Consider the following 17,647-nt stretch of genomic DNA (forward strand, 5'->3'; position numbering starts at 1 on the left):
AAATACCTCACAAAACGACAAAGGATAAAAGATTTTGATTTTCTTTAAGATCACGTGTAAATAACACGGAGATGTTTTTATATAAAGTTGATAGTTAAAAATCGTTAAATGATATTATCGGTTAATTTTTTTTGGATATTGGATAAGAATTTGTGTAATCCTTTAATATTAAAGTTATGGTGTTTTACAAAATTTTAGGAATTGTCAGATCAAATTTTTTTAATTTATAAAGATAATACACAGACTGTGTATTGTATTATTTTAATATTAAATTACAATACACAAACTTGTATTATTTTAATATTAAATTATAATACATAGTCTGCAGTGCAATACACGACACACCCTCAAAACACGATAAAACTCTATTTTTTATAACATTAACTTAAAACTCTATTCACTCTTCCATATTAAAATAAAAAATTCGATATTATCATCCAACTACTTTCAACTCAATTTCAAAATTTCAAAATTTGTTTTTACTAATTTGAGAAATATTATATATATTTTTATATTTTTATTATTCAAATTAATTTAGAAAAAATATTTATCTTTTATACGATAAAAAATATACATAAAATATTTTATAAATACTATTTTTTGGCCTTATTTTATTAATGATCTCTTCAGATAGATTAGAATAGACTATAAGATAGATACAAGATAGCGTGTATATGAATAATTTGATTTTGAAAGCTCTAGCTAGTCAATAATGTTGTTCAAAACTTCAAATTATAATTGATTAGGCATTGAATATTATATAGGAAAAAAAATCTTTTTCTTAAAGGAAATTGACAAATTTGTATAAAGTAGTCTTTTTCTCTAGAAAAATTGATGTTCATTATTGAATGTCTTTTTCAGATGATCGTATAAGTTGAGTGAAAGTAAATGTAGCGATTTTATGGGAAGAAGGACCTTTTTTCTTTAATGTTACGTTGTTATAGAATAAAAATACAAAATTACAAGATCGTTCAGCCATATTTTACAGGGAAGTTCTTTGATGGCATTAATTTTGGTAACTAAAAATGGCATAAATTTAATTTACAAATAAAATATTAATATATGGCATAATAAAAAAATTAAATTTAAAACTAAAATGATTCTTTCTCTCTTTTATAATTTTTTATGATTATATTTATAATTATTTTTTATTATTATTATTTTTATTTTAAAAAATAATTTATTATAATTATTTTTATAATTATTTTTATTAAAATAAATTTTTTATAATTATTTTTATTATTATTATTTTTACTAAATAATTTTTTTATAATAATTTTTTTTTGTAATTTTGAAAAACTAACACCAAAATGATATTCAGTCTTTTGGTGTTAGTTTAAAAATAATCATAAAAAATTATGAGAAAGAATATTATTTTAGTGTTAGTTTTTTAAAATTACAAAAAAATTATAAAAAATTATTTTAATAATAATAATAAAAATTATTTTTTAAAATAAAAATATTTAAAAAAATAGTTTTGGTGTTGTTTTTAGAAATTAATAATAATAATAATAAAATAATTATAAAAAAATAATTTTAGTAAAAATAATTATAAAAAATATTTTTTATAAATAAAAATAATTAAAAAAATTATTTTTGTGTTATTTTTTATAACTATAAAAAATAATTTTGATAAAAATAATTATATATAAAAAATTATAAAAGAAAGAATTATTTTTATTTTAAATTTAATATTTTTATTATGTGTTAATATTTTATTTATAAGTCAAACTTTTATCATTTTTAATCATCAAAACTAATACCACAATAAAACTTCTCTAATTACTATAATTTAAAGTTGAAATATTTTATTTTTCTTGGATTAGTAGAGTTATCATGGTTAGAAGGGTTAAAGCCTACATCCACTTTCTTTAAATGTAACATATGTCAATTTCAAATTGGTTTATTAAGCTTGGCCATCTTAGCCACCAAAAGAATATAGCCACCAGAAACCTCCCTATTTTAAAATATCAATTTAAATTTAAGGATGAAAAACATGAAATAAATAAATTAGGTAGAGTTTACAATTTAATCAATGATTGAAGAAGTATCTAACTGGAAGACATAATCAAACTAAGTTTACAAATATTTTTTTCTTCTAAATTTATTTTGTATATAAACTATTTTTTCTAATAATAAAATATTTATTATTCACTAATATATAACATTGTAATAAAAATTTATACTAACGTCCAATTAAATTTTGACGTTTTTGAGATACTTAATGAAAATAGGTCAAACTAAATGCATTATATTCACTAACATGTGAATACATTACTATATATTTGTACAAATCATCACATAACACCTTGTCAATTAGATAATCTAGAGATAATTTGACTTACATGGCATAATAATGTTTTGATTAGCGCACTCTTACGTTAACATGATGCAAGTGTTCAAATCACAAATCAAATTTATTTCCATCTTATCTTTAAATATATAAAAGCATTTTAAAATACAGCGGAGAGGCCAAAAAAGATTTTGCGTGTGTAACGCCACACGTTCTGACCATCGTCACCGGCCACCGCCAAAACTATAAGATATAACGTTCACGTCTTCACCCTATAAATTCGAGTCCTTACCACGCCACTTCTCTCCCAACAGATTAAAGAAACAACTCTATTTCTTCTGACGTCAGCGAAATTAAATCAAATTGAAAACAAAAGAAAAGAGATCGACCGTTGAATATGGAGTCGTTGCAGAAGAAGGTTGTGTTTGACGGAGAAACGGCGTCGATGGTGATGAAGGAGCTGAGAGGGAGCTTCCGTTCTGGAAAGACTAGAAGCTACGAGTGGAGAGTGTCGCAGGTGAAGGCACTGCTGAAGATGGTGACTGACAACGAGAAACAGATCATCGATGCTCTTCTCTCCGACCTCGCCAAGCCACCGCTCGAAACCGTCGTCTACGAGGTCAATCTTTTCACTTTCCTCTCTCTCCCCCTTTATCTCAATTTTCTTTCAACAGTATATCTTTATAAAATAATTTCATACCTACATTTAATTAGTAACAGTACATACTGTACATTAATAAAAATAATTAATTTTTATATTTATTATGTAAATAGTCATTTAAATTAAAATCTAACTAACTAAAATTAATTAGTTAAAAAAATAGATCTATTTCAAAAAGAAATTTATTATTATAATTTTTTAAATTTTAAAATAAAAAATAAAAAAATTAATTTAATTAATTTATATTATAATTAATTTTTTAGATTTTTTTTACACAAATAATACTTTACACTGTAAGCATACTAAAATTAAAATTCTATTTTTAATTTTTTCTTACTTACTTCTGAAACTTCTATTTTTTGCATTCTAGTCCCCCTCCTCCCCCTTAATTAAAATTTGGGAAGTGTTGTTCTTGCTTTCTGAATTGAGATAGGGGAAAGAATAAATGAAAGGAAAAGTCTAGGGAATTAGTAATTTTTGTGTGTTTTGGTCAGCATTTAACTATAAAAAAAAGTAAATAATTTTTTACCATTAGATATAATCTCATATCATTAAAAATATTATTGATGACCAATTGATAATTACAAAATATTAAAGTTGTTGCCCGTAGCATTTCTCTAAATTAAATAATCATTGGTCTCTAGTTGGTAGAAGATGAAATCTCAGTTCTTGAATGATATTTGTCTGCGTGTGTGTTATTTAGTTAAAATATTCCATTGTCGATGCATGAATGTTAGATTTGCAATAAATGACTCTTCCACTTAATATATCTTGTATATTCTACTCTAAAATAAATAAATAAATAAATAAATAAATAAAATCATTTTTACCGGCTTAATTCATGTTAGTTATAACTATTTTAAATATATTACTATAAATTTCAAGCACGATGTATGTATTATTAGAAACTGAAATTACAAGGAAAAAATCTTGGCAAATATATAAAATTAAGAATTGACAAAATTATAAATATATGTATCTTTTTTTTAAAAATATGCTTGTTTGTTTTCTTAAAGTTAAAGTATAATCATGATTACTCTTCAGATGATAATTGTTATGACGTATAAAAGTGTTTGACTAATTTATTAAAAAAATTAAAAATTAATATTTAATTTTAAAAATATAAAAATAAATAATTATTATATATTTAAAAATTATTATAAAAAATATAAATTAGACAAAAGATAAACATCAAATTATAAATATTATAGAATTCACCTTTCAAAATATACTATATTAATAAATGTTTCGCATTATTAAAGCATTATTTCAGTAGCTTTTCTTGAGGGTTGATGATTTCATCAAGTATATGACTGTGTTAAGTAAAATTTTTTTAATTCATATACGTTCATATTAATTCTAGACTAAATCTAAGTGTCTGGAGTTCAATCTGAAGATAACAGCAATGCAGTTGAAACATCAGAAATCAAATCGGTGTATGACCTGAATCTCATTAATTCTATCTTACCTTCGTAAATTCAAAAATATTCTAATTCTTTCTACATTTTTGGTTTGAAGTTCACATTAAATTCAGACGTATATCGTATACACTATTTTATCTGAAAAAAAAAAATTCAAACTTAGAAATCCAAAAAGAGTTTTTTTTTTTTTTAGCTAAATCCAATATACATTTGAAAGCTACAGGTCCACAATTTAAAGTCTTTTCTCTGGTTCAACTCCAACAGTGACTAACTAGTCCATCAGTTAAATAATAAATTGGTTTAATTTGTCAACCCAATCAAGTTGCAAACAAATGAATTTGAGCGAATTAATAATTCTAAAGCCCAGCCTGTAATAATTTTTTGGATTTTTGTTAAATTGTATGTTGCTTAATGCTTATTTGAGTATCAATCTTCCTACGTTATCAACAATATTTTTGTCAACTTCTATTAACTCTTATTTATAATTGTGTTGAATGAAAATGTATTTGTAAATGTGTCTAATAAAAATATTTTTTTATGATTTTATTTAATAAAAGTATCTTTATAGATATATTTTTTGAATGTATCTCTTTATATATGTGTTTAAAATATAATAATTAATTATTATTAGTAATAATATATTGGTACACAATAATTTTTTTTTTTTGAGTATTTGTAAGCGTGTGGCCTGATCGAGTTTTAGCACTTCGGTCAACCCTTCACGATAAGGATTTTTTTATTTTAAAATATTATTTTTATTTTAATATAAAGGTAAAACCATGACAAACGAGAGGATTGATTTTTCTATAATATTCACACGAATATGTCGTGTGAGTTTTTAGTTTTTACACAAATTACACGTGTGATTTTGCAGTAATTGGAAAAGGACACTAATCTATTGTAATCAAGATGCTAAAATCTTTGTTAAATGTTAGCTTCAACTTGTGACAGTTGCTACTAAAGCAAACATATTTTGAAACTCTTGACAGAAACAAATGTGGAGGAAAATCCTAATTTCCCTGTTTATATTTTCAGATTGGAATGTTTAAAAACTCATGTGAAGTCATATTGAAGGAATTGAAACAATGGATGAAGCCAGAGAAGGTATTTTACCTCATTAGCACATCAGAATTGACATGGATACTGATTATTAATATGCCTTATTAATATGCCTTATTGATTATTAATTCAGGTCAAAACTTCAATATCAACATTTCCTTCTTCAGCTGAAATAGTACCTGAACCACTTGGGGTTGTGTTGGTCATTTCTGCATGGAACTATCCAATTTGTAAGTTATTATTCAGTTGAACTTGTTTGATATGTTTGATCCTAACAACCTATATGACGATTACATATTACTTATATATTTTTTCTTCTTTTTTCCAGTGCTGTCTCTTGATCCAGTGGTTGGAGCCATTGCAGCTGGTAATGCTGTGGTTCTAAAACCATCAGAGATTGCTCCAGCAACTTCATCATTGATGGCTAAACTGTTAGCAGAGTACATGGATAACTCATGTGTTAGAGTTGTTGAAGGAGCAGTTGATGAAACAAGTGCACTCTTGGATCAAAAGTGGGACAAGATTTTCTACACAGGTTCTTCATTTCTCCCCTGTCATTATTCCAATTTCCTTGGATGAAGTAAGAATGTTGCACTATCCGAGTTTCTGCATGGATAAAAAGTCATAATCAATTCTTGAATTTGTAGGTAATGGAAGAGTGGGGCGCATAGTCATGACTGCTGCTGCAAAACACCTTACACCTGTTGTTCTGGAGCTTGGAGGAAAATGTCCAGCAGTTGTTGATTCAGATGTCAATTTACAGGTATTGACCATTGGCCTGATTTTGATCTTTCTTCAGTAACATTCTATCATTTAGGCCTTCTTGAATCTCATTCTTGACTCAAACTTAATTTGTATCTTACTAGGTAGCAGCTAGACGCTTAATTTCTGGCAAGTGGGGACTCAACAATGGACAAGCTTGTGTTTCTCCTGATTATGTTATTACAACAAAAGACTTTGCTCCCAAGTTGGTATGATTTATTCTTCGAAATAAAGTATTATTTGAATGCTTTTATTATCTTGAAATAATAAAAGAGAAGCCAAAATATTCATTGTTTAAAACTTAGATGGAGGTTTAGAATGATGATTTAGGATGATATTGTCATAGCTTATTGTGTTTTGTGCTTCTTATTTCTAGGTGGATTCTCTGAAGACTGAGTTGGAGAACTTCTTTGGAAAGAATCCGTTGGAATCAAAAGATATATCCAGAATTGTGAATCACAACCACTTTGTTCGCGTAGCGAAGCTCTTGGACGATGAGAAGGTTTCCGACAAGATTATTCATGGAGGCGAAAAGGATGAAAGCAAATTGTAAGTACCCATTTTGCATTTTTACTTTAACTTCTTAGCATCTGTGAAATTGTACTATATATTGACACCATCATTCTCTTGTATCACTTTAATTTCAGGAGGATTTCTCCCACTTTACTATTGGATGTTCCACATGATTCTCTGATCATGGGTGAGGAGATATTTGGTCCATTGCTTCCCATCATCACGGTAGGAATAATTTAATCAAGGCACCTAAATAACTGTTTTATATGACATTGTTTTTGGAATTTGTTATCAATCTGCAATAGTGACTGATATGTGCTGCTTTGGAAGATCAATAATGATGATACATGATTTTTGGGTAACAGGTGAATAAATTGGAAGAAAGTTTTGATCTGATCAATTCAAGAACAAAGCCTCTGGCTGCATATATATTTACAAACAACAAGAAGCTGAAGGAGCAGTTTGTGAAGAATGTTTCTGCAGGGGGCATGCTTGTCAATGACATTGCCTTACATGTAATGTTAATTTGTCTTTTTTTTTATAATCTTTTCAATCAATGCATGAGCTTGCATGTGTGTGTGTGCGCTAAGAACTAAATAACCATTCAGAGTTGGAGGGTTACCCTTATTTCGATTTTAAATGAAGAAGAATCATGATATAATATAACCTTCTAATAATGTTTCTAAAGATCATTCTAATCCCGCTACGTTACCAACAACATTTATGCCAACATCTGCCAACTCTTATTTATAAGTGTGTTTAATGGAAGTGTCTTTGTGGATGTGTCTAATAAAAATGTCTTTTTTATAGCTGTGTTTAATAGAAGTGTCTTTATAGATATATTTTTTGGATGTGTCTCTTTATATATGTGTTTAAAATATAATAATTAATCATTGTTAGCAATAAATTGGCAGATAATATGTTGGTACCCTATACTTTTCCTTCTCATAAAATGTTTAGGTTTCACTCCACCAAAATATTTAAGCATCTCAGCTAAGAAGATTGAGGATGCATCCATATATGAAGAATATTTATAATCATTTCTATGTATTCCTAAAATATGCAAATATTAATATTAATATGAAGTGAGAATATTGTTCATCTCTGTTTTGTTCTCTTTTCCTGGTGCAGCTTATTGTTCCCACGTTGCCATTTGGGGGAGTAGGAGACAGTGGAACAGGTTCATACCATGGAAGGTTCTCCTTTGAAGCGTTTACTCACAAGAAAGCAGTTCTTTATCGTGGTTTTGGTGGAGACGCATCACTAAGGTATCCACCATACACAGAAACAAAACAGAGGGTGATGAAGGCACTCGTTAGTGGTGGTATTCTTAGCATCATTGGTGCTCTTTTGGGATGGTCCTCCAAGGCTTAATTTGTTCCATAAATTGTGTCTCATATTAACGTTTTTTTTTTTTTTACTTTATTTCTAATTCGCCTCCTTGTGTACTAAGAATGTGTGATATTCTTTTCTTTGTTTTGTTTAATGAGAAAATCAATAAGCAAGGCTTGTGCTTGAGATAGCAAATATTTCTTTTGTGTTTTTCAGAACTCTTGAGATAGCATGAACTTGACCATAATCAAAATTGAAATTGTAAACAATGCAAGCAGATAAATTAAATTGGTTTCTTTTCTACAACTTTAATTAACAATTAATCTGCAACGTTACAAATGTACATCTTTCTCATTCTCAAATCTTAACCTACCTGATGAATGAAAACTTAATCTATTCAATAATACGGATAAACAAACAAATAAATAAATAAAATGAATAAATGAAAATGAATAAAAAAATAATAATAAAAAAAAAAACTCCAACTGCTATTGAGAATGAAGACTACTCTTGTAATATGCTAACAACCTCAGCCCGTTGTTGATCAGTGAGATATGTTGGAAACTCAACAAGAAACTTAATTCTCAAGTCTCCTCTCTTGTCTGGATCATTGAAAATTGGCATGCCCTGGCCAGAGATTACTTTCTCAAAACCAGGGAATATGATATCTTCTTCAAAACTCACGTTCATCTCTTCTCCCCCCAATAATGGGATCGGTATTATGCCTCCACTGAGTGCTTTTACCAAGGGAATTTCAAGCACCAATTCCAAATCATCACCTTCTCTTCGGAATAATTGGTGCTTTTTCTCCCATATAGAAAATATTACGTCTTCTCGGTATAAACCAGCTCTAACATTTCCGGAACTTTCAAATGTAATTTTTGTACCAGTCCTCCATCCTGGCTCCACATTTAACGTTACGATCTCTTCTTCTTGAGACATTTCCCTATACACCATCAAAATCAAGAGGATTTATCATTTATGAGGGATAGGATTTATTCGATAAATTATCAAAGTGGTAAAACTCGTTACATGCTTTATAGTTCCAACTCTAGTTATTATTTTAACTGCATTTTAGAAGTTCTTCAAGTGTTAAGTAGTTAAAACCATTGAATGTTACAATTGTTACATATGATATATACATTCTGCAAAGAAAAAATGAACAAGTGAAATTCACATTATAATTTTTTTTTTGGTTGTTTAAATATAATTTTTTATTTTAATAGAACTAACATTTTGTTTTATATAGTCTTTTATCATGGAGTTACTTCCCAACAAATTTAAGTTAATTACTCAAGTACAGTTATTTTCATGTAAAATTAATTGATTGCTGCGAATGTCAGATAGGGCAAGCATTTTTATTAAAATCTAGCAATCACTTAAATAGTAAAAAATAATAGAGTAATTTCACATCATAATCTCATACCATACTAATGATAATTAATTGATGACTACAAATCACAAAATGTGCTGCTAACACTTCTCTGCTAAAAATTAGAAAGAGGAGGAAAGATTGGAAACAAGAAATACAAATACTAACCCATTAGGAGTGATGACATCTCTTTTGATCTTGAACTTCTTAATGCATCCATGGCACAACTCCTCAAGGGTGCACTCAACCGTCATCTCGATGGGTTGCGGTTTTAGCATCGCAGACGATGAACTGGAATACATGATTGTAGAAGAGAAGCTCTTCCGAGCACTCGAGCTTCTCGAGAGTTGCGGCGGCGGTAGGTTGAAACTGTTGCAACCGCTGCCATTTTTGCTCCATAACAGTGATGCGGGTATGGATTCACAGCTTCTGCTAGCCCTATGTCTTTGTGAATGCAAGCTTGATAATCTTCTTGAACTCGTTGATGGACCATTATTGTTGTTTCTAGAACCATAGTCGTTATTCGATCTGAAATTGTCATTGTTTCCGTTGAAGGAGGCACCCGCTTGGCTAGCTTCATCAAAATGTTTCTGTTGCAAGGATCAAAATAGATTTTTCATTGACGGATCTATTTCTAAATCAAGAAATTCAGGTGCAATTGTCTTGTATAAAATTAATTATTAAGAATCGTTAAATAATTTAATATTTGACTAAATTATAATCTAATAATTTTTTATTATTAGTTTTAGACAAAAATAACTGCACATGAATTTTTATATTAAATCAGCTGCAAAATGGAGCTAATTAATCATGGAAAACCTAGATTATTATGAAGACATTTTGGTAACATATTGCTAAACTAAATCTTTATGTATTAATATTAATATATCATCATATATTTGATAACCCTATTTGTGTGATTACCTGATGATGAAGATGGTTGTGAGATTCTTGGTTGTATTTTCTCGTTGAGGATGAAAATCGTTGCTTCTTACGACGTAACCATCTTTTGAAGATTGATTTGTAGGCTTTGCATAATTTACGAAGGGAATCTAAGCCAACGACGCAGGAAGCTTGCACCATGAGAAGAAGGAGAAAAAGAAAGAAAGAAAGAGAGGGAGGTAGAAGAGAATACGTGTAAGAGTAACAACGTCCACAAAGAGAGGTGAACGAATGCATGGAAACCCAAATATTGGTGGTGCCTGTTTATATATATATATAGGCTTTTATTAGCTACTTCCATCTGTTATTAGCAAAGCGAAGACTTTATTTAATTTTTCTTGTTTTATTAAATACTTCTCCCGGTGTTTAAAACATACAGCTCAGATTTTTTTGTGGGGTCAACCGTCAACATACAGATCACATTTGATTTGGGATTTGACTATACTAACCGTAGTTGTAGAATTAAATTACCGCCTTCATTTGATCTAACTAACTTCAACGTAACCCATCCATGACGAGCACACCATCTTCTACCCTTTTTCAATATTTTATCCGATGAATTTCTTTTCCAACATTTTGAAATTTAATTACGTACAATATCTAAAATAAAAATATTAAAATTAATTATTATGTATTTGTGTATAAATATATATATATATATATATGTTTAATTCATTATTAATGTGCATTTTATACTCTTTCAACATATATTTTGTAGGATAAAAATAAAACACATAAATAAAAGAAATGACATCCAATTTTATAAGAATGTCCTGAAACCGAAAATGTTACATGCATGTTTTATTAGTGTTTTTATGTAAATCAAACTAGAAAAATTTGATTTAGGACTTCTCATGCTAAATTGAATCGGCAAGATTTGAATTAGCATGTCAAGAAGTAAATAATAGAGACATGCAGTTTTGAATTAGTAGGAGAAAATATTGGAATGAGATAGATTTATGCTAAATCGAAATAGGAGATTTTAAATTTCAATCCATAGTAAATCGAATTGGATGAGCTTGATTTATTACTTCTATACCTATATATACAATACAAATTTTATTGTTTTGAATTACATTTTCATACATTCTTTCCCTCTCCCTCCAACACTCTCTGAAGAGAGAAAAGTGAAGCCCCAATTTATAGTAGTAAATCAAATTAGGTGGTTTCGATTTATATATAAATATTGAAAAAATAAAACATACATGTAACATTTTCATTTCAAGACAATTATGTAATATTGGATGTTATTTCTTTTATCTCTATGTGTTTTATCTCATTTTTTATTAGTGATTAATTTTGATAACTAATTTTGATATTAGAATTATATACATTAGTTAAATCAATGTGTTTTTGTAAATTAATTTTAATTAAAATTATATTAGTATTAATATAATTTGTGGTTAGATATTTTTGTCTAATATTATATAATAAAAAATAAATATTATTTGAATTTAACTAAAATTATTTAAAATATTATTCAAATAATTAATTTTTTATTATCAACAATACTATGTTTTATAGTAGTGCTATATACACTAATTATAAAAACTAAAATAAATAAGAGGATGTGAATTGAAATCGAATGAAATGAAATTATTGTATTTTTTTATGCAATAAAATATGAACTCATTTAGTCTCATTTGCACATATTATAACTTTTTTGGAAGAAACTAAAATTTTTAATTTTTCAAATATGAGGAAAAAAATAAATTGTCAAGTTTAGAAGTTTAAATATCTCTTAATTAATTTTTTTCTCCAATATAAGATATTATAAATTCGTGTACACTATTTACTCATATATATATTTAACAGTTTTATCAACTACTTGACTACTATTATTGGGGTTTAAATTTATATGGATCATATTAAAAGATACTATATTTTGCCATTCAACTAAAATTTCAATTACTTTTTTTTTGGTATATAACCGGAGTTTGGCCTAACAACCAAACTATTCACTTATTAAAATAGGAGTTATAACTCCCTTAGCATCTTCCTGCAGCAAAGGGATCAATTTTTTCGACAGAAAATTTATGAATTCAACTCTTCTCCTCTTTTAACACTCTCTTTTGTCAGCCAATCTGAATACTTATTAGCTTTTCTATTCACGTGTCTGAACTTTATTTTTATGGACTTTTTTTGTACATCTCAATAATGTTCGTTTATCATGGAGTTAACTTGTATGCTTCTCTCTTGTTCGTAAATACATTGAAAAACTTCTAAAGAATCTATTTTAATTATCATTCTTCTCATCCCTAATTCCGAAGCCGTTCTAATGCCATTAATCACGTCCCATAATTCTGCCTAAAATACACTGCAATTTCCCACATTTACCCAGAAGCCTCCAACCCATTCTCTTATGTTGGTTCGAATCAATCTGCCACACCCAGCCTTGCTTTCCATCTCATGGACCGATCCGTCTATATTAAACTTTATCCACCCTTGTGGTGGAGCTTCCAATGTTGTTCTACGGTTAGTCCATCTCAAGGTAGGCTTAATAATATTCTGTTTTTCAAACGCTTTTCTGTTCATGTGAATAATATTTCTGATCATTTCAGCAGTATCTGAGGTCTGGTAAATGAAAGAAAAAATAGTTCATTGTTTCTTCAGTTCCAGATCATCCAACATCTAACAAAAAAAACATCGATCCAATCAAAATCTGATGACCTTCCTATGTTGTTCTGCAAATTGAATTCAATCCATTGCTGAAGTTGTAGGTTGAAGAAGACATTAATCGCACTAGTACTGAGGAGCTGGATCCAATAGCTTCTGCTCTTGGGCAGTCCCACAGGGCATGGATAATACTTTCTTCGATCAGAATTTGAGTAGCTGATACAATTTGGGTTTGTCCTTAGAATTTTGGCTTTTTTTTGCAGTTAAAATTCTGCCATGAGCAACCCTCCAAATGAATATTCAAATTCTTTCTAGTCTTTTCTAAGATCATATTTTTTTTCTATTTAGCATCCCCTGTTGCATTTACCTGCTCTAAATCTTTATAAGCCGATGCAACCAAAAAGACCCACCCACCCATTAGATGTGTGTCTCCATCCAATGCTATCCTCCCCCAAATCATCTCTTAGTGTTGGCATGGTCCTGATTTTTTGGATTGTTGTTTCAGAAAGAAACTTTCTAAGTAAGGAAGTGTTCCACTCTCCTTCCTCATTCACAAAGTCTTTGACCATCCTATTGCTCAGATCTTGTAGGATCTGACAAGTAGCCTGTATTCTCAAGAGACCTTCTCCTTTAATCCATACATCGTCCCTGAAGTCAGTCTTTCGTCCATCCCGTATCACCCATTCTAAACTCCCTTTCATGATTTGCCATAGTTTTGAGAGTTTTCTCCATAGAGGTGAGTCACTCTTTTTGCTAGTCAGGCTTATATTACCCATGTCTTCTCTTTTATATTTGCTTAGCAGAAGCTGTGACCATAAAGAATTGAATTCTGTATTTAACTACCAAATAATCTTCAACAAGAATGTTGTGTTAACTATTTTCAGTTTTTTGAAACCAAGCCCTCCTTGCTGTTTAGGTGAACAAAGTGTCTTCCAACTCACATGATGCATTCTTTTTTGGTCCTGAGTCTCCCCCTAAATAAATTTTCTTTGTGCCTTTCCAATTTCAAGACAAATTCCTTTGGAAACTCTGTCATGCTGCATCTCAAAGTTAGCAATGGGTCCAAGCATATATTTTACTAGCGTGATCCTTCCGGTTAGGGATAGGCACTGCGCCTTCCATTCTTTTAGCTTCGATTGAACTCTCTTTATGACATTTTTAAATTTTTTTTACTGGCTCTATTGTTATTGACCAAAGCCCCCAAATACCTCCCTAAACATGGTTTTTCTTGATAATCACACACATTTTTTATATGATTTTTTATGTTCTATTTTACATTATTAAAGAAAACTACTGTTATTTTAGTGGGATTGATTTTTAATCCTAAAATATTGCAGAATTCTTCCATAGTCACCATCACATTTTTAATTTGATCCACTGTGACTTCTGCAAAGATAATGAGGTCATCCGCGAACAAAAAGTGAGATATGGCCGGTCCCTGATTCTTGATTCTCAAAGATAACCATCTTCCTTCTTCCACTCTATCTTCAATAAGTTGCGATAGTTTATCCATAGTTATAACAAAAAAATAAGGGGATATTGGATTCTCTTGTCTTAGGCCCCTCATAGGGTTGAAATTTTGAGTTTTATTTCCATTCCAAATAACATCATAGGAGACCGATGAGACACACGCCATAACCATAACTATAAATTGATCTGGTAGTCCGAACTCCTTTAAACAATCCTCCAAGAATCCCCACCTAAGCCTATCATAGGCTTTTTCAAAATCAAATTTTATGGCCATGAACTCTTTTTCCTTCATCCTTCTCATTGAGTGGGTAAATTCCTTTGCAATTAAGATATTGTCTTGAATCTTTCTCCCCGGCACAAAACTGGACTAAAATGGTGCAATTCGCTCTTCAAGAGTCAGTTTTAATCTTTCCACTAGAATCTTTGAAATGCATTTATAACTCACATTACATAGAGCAATAGACCTAAACTGGGATATAAATTCTGGGACTTGAACCTTAGGGATCAATGCAGTTAGAGTTTGGTTCAAATTTTTTATCTCTTCTGGATTTTTCCAAATCTGCTAAACCATCTTCTGCACACTATCATGAATCTCTTTCCAATATTCTTTATAGAATATGGCTGGGTAACCATCACTGTTCGGGGCCTTTAAAGAACCTATGCTAAAAATAGCCTTCCTTATCTCTATAATAGTAGGTGTATTATACATGCTCTGTTTTAGTTTATCTTCATGCTTTGGGTACGATTTGTTAGTGTATAGGTGGTGATGTGCTACTAGATCATCATTGTACAAGTCTTTAAAAAAAATTAATGGTATGAATGATGATATCTTTTTCATTCTCTAGCCAGTTGCCATGACTATCCCGCAATTTGAGAATCTTATTTCTACGCCTTTTGATGATTGTGAGAGTGTGATAGTACTTTGTGTTTCGATGGCCTTCAACTATCCACTGCTCTCTTGACTTTTGGAGCCACATCACTTCTTCTCTATCCAAGATCTCCTCTAATTCCTTCTGTAGCTCTTTCTCCAATATGTCTAGAAAAAAGTTGTTACCATAGCTGGTAGCACGTTGTATTCCGCCAATTTTATTCATAAGTCTTTTCTTCAGTTTTCCAACATGCCCAAAAATTTATTTGTTCCACTTTTTTAGCTTATTAGTGAAATTCCCCAAGGCTGGTGGCAAGGTTAGCTGCCTTTCCCAATTTTGTTTTACAAAATTTTTAAATTCCGAGTGAAGGTTCTACATGGCCTCAAAACAAAATGGGCATTCTCTTCTGTTGTCTTCTCTTGGTTGAGTGTTAACCAAGATGGGGTGGTGGTTAGAGTTGGTGCGCGGTAAAATGTCAACTCTAGCCTCTGAAAATCTTATTCTCCCATTTGTATTCACTAGTACCCTGTCTAACCTTTTGAAAATCCTCTCATAACCTTCCCATTGTGGTCCCCTCCAAGTGAACTTTGTGCCCACAAAACCCAAATCAATCAAAGAACAATCATTAATCCAGTTCTTAAACTTCCGACAAGCATTCAGGTCACTCCTGTTGCCCCCCTTATTCTCACTCACGCAGGCAATTTTATTGAAGACTCCCACCAGCATCCAATCTCCACTCATACTTTTTGCAATGTCCTTTAAATCAGTCCACAAGCTCCTCCTTCCTCTTTTTTGGGGACTAGCATAAATTATAGTAAAAAAATCACCTGTTCAAACCTCCCTGCTTTATTTCTGTATGTATAAACTACTCCTTTGCTTGAATTATGTTTATGCTCAGGTTTGGATCTCTCCAAAGAAGCCAAATTCTTCCACTAAATCCTCTAGCTTCTTCTATGTGAAAATAAGAAAAACCCAATCTCTGAACTACCCTCCAGACTTGGTCCCCACTGTATCTAGTTTCTAGAAGAGCTACTAGGTCCAGATGGTAAATCCTAAATAATTCCTTTAGAGTGCGACAAAACGCCTGGTAAGTCGCACCGCTACAGTTCCATGTCATAATAATCATTATTAAATAGGGTTGTTTAAGCAAAACGTACCTCTTCTTAAGCTAAGTTGGCAACTCCACTTTGGGAGTTTCCTATATTCACCTTCATCTCCATGCTATTGCTTTCTTCACTTTCTTCATTTTCTTGCTTTTTCCCTTGCCTCTCTGGGAGTTCTCTTCCTCTTTCATATTGCAATACTGCTTCCAATATTATATCACTCTCAATAGAGTTCATATGAGGTTTAGGATCAGGTGGTTCATTCATCTCTGCTTCCATTGGAATTATTTCAGGAACACAAGTGTCTTACATGTTAATATCCTATGGTATTTATGGGGTTGACTGTGTATTGTCTTGGTGTATTGGGTTATTCTCGTTGAGACATGGACTGGCATGTGGGTTGCAGGTTATATTGTTGGGATTATTTCTGTTTGGGTTTTGGCTATTTGTATTGGCAGGGATGAGGCTGCATTTTTATTCTGGTTATTTGGCTGTGTTAGGTTCTCAGAGGAAATAACTATTATGGGAGGCTCGGGTGTGATTTTTGGACCTTGAGTATTACTAGTCACATTTTGGGTTTTGGGTTTTGCTATTTTGGGCTTGGACTTTTCTTTTGGGTGACTTTGTTTTCCTTCTGATTATGCAGTAGGGTATTTTGCTGAGGTTGTGCTTCTTTTGTTTTGTCATTTTCTGCTTTCATTTGTGCCCCCTCATTAGGATTCGAATCTTCTTCTCCTAATATTGCAAACCTTGTACCTTCTGTCCCCTTTTGCAATTTCTTTCCACTACTCCCATCCGCCTCACTACTTGTACTAGCTACGCTTTTCCCTAATTTCCTTTTCCATACAGGTCTTTGTACTACCATCCATGGGCCATATGGTTCTCCTTCTACTGAATTTACTTGTTTGCCCTTCTCCATTTTTTGTTTCTCCGGATTGTCCTTTCTTTCTTCTGTTCCATTGCTTTCTTCCACCGTCTTTCCAGTTTTTACCCCTGTGTTCGCTGGTTGGTTCTGTGTCGGCTATTGTTCTATTTGCTTCCTTGGGCACGTCTCTCGCTCATGACCAAAGAGTCCACATGAGAAACAGATATTATGGGGGCCCTCATATTCAACATAATAGCGAGTTCCGTTGATTGAGTATTGTGAAATGAGGGGTTCATCAAGATTCAACTCCACACATAATCTGGCAAATTTGCCTCTATATTTGTCAGCTATGTGAGAGTCAATTCTGAG

General features: G+C 30.7%; 2 protein-coding genes across 2 annotated transcripts; one reads left to right on the forward strand and one right to left on the reverse strand.

The window, feature by feature from the left end:
• Positions 1–2,459: 2,459 nt before the first annotated feature.
• LOC130944229 (aldehyde dehydrogenase family 3 member H1-like) lies at positions 2,460–8,240 on the forward strand. The gene is made up of 10 exons (XM_057872442.1): positions 2,460–2,912; positions 5,411–5,479; positions 5,568–5,664; positions 5,763–5,969; positions 6,082–6,197; positions 6,301–6,405; positions 6,573–6,745; positions 6,844–6,934; positions 7,075–7,224; positions 7,841–8,240. Exons 1-10 carry the CDS (start codon positions 2,691–2,693, stop codon positions 8,081–8,083), a joined length of 1,473 nt encoding a protein of 490 aa, XP_057728425.1. The 5' UTR covers positions 2,460–2,690; the 3' UTR covers positions 8,084–8,240.
• Positions 8,241–8,403: 163 nt separating this feature from the next.
• LOC130945415 (uncharacterized) lies at positions 8,404–17,332 on the reverse strand. The gene is made up of 4 exons (XM_057874135.1): positions 17,170–17,332; positions 16,519–16,682; positions 9,582–10,003; positions 8,404–8,987 (listed from the first exon to the last, which is right to left on the reverse strand). Exons 1-4 carry the CDS (start codon positions 17,330–17,332, stop codon positions 8,546–8,548), a joined length of 1,191 nt encoding a protein of 396 aa, XP_057730118.1. The 3' UTR covers positions 8,404–8,545.
• Between the last annotated feature and the right edge of the window lie 315 nt (positions 17,333–17,647).

The sequence above is a fragment of the Arachis stenosperma genome, chromosome 8 (assembly GCF_014773155.1).
Source record: "Arachis stenosperma cultivar V10309 chromosome 8, arast.V10309.gnm1.PFL2, whole genome shotgun sequence".
In the NCBI taxonomy this organism is placed as follows: domain Eukaryota; kingdom Viridiplantae; phylum Streptophyta; class Magnoliopsida; order Fabales; family Fabaceae; genus Arachis; species Arachis stenosperma.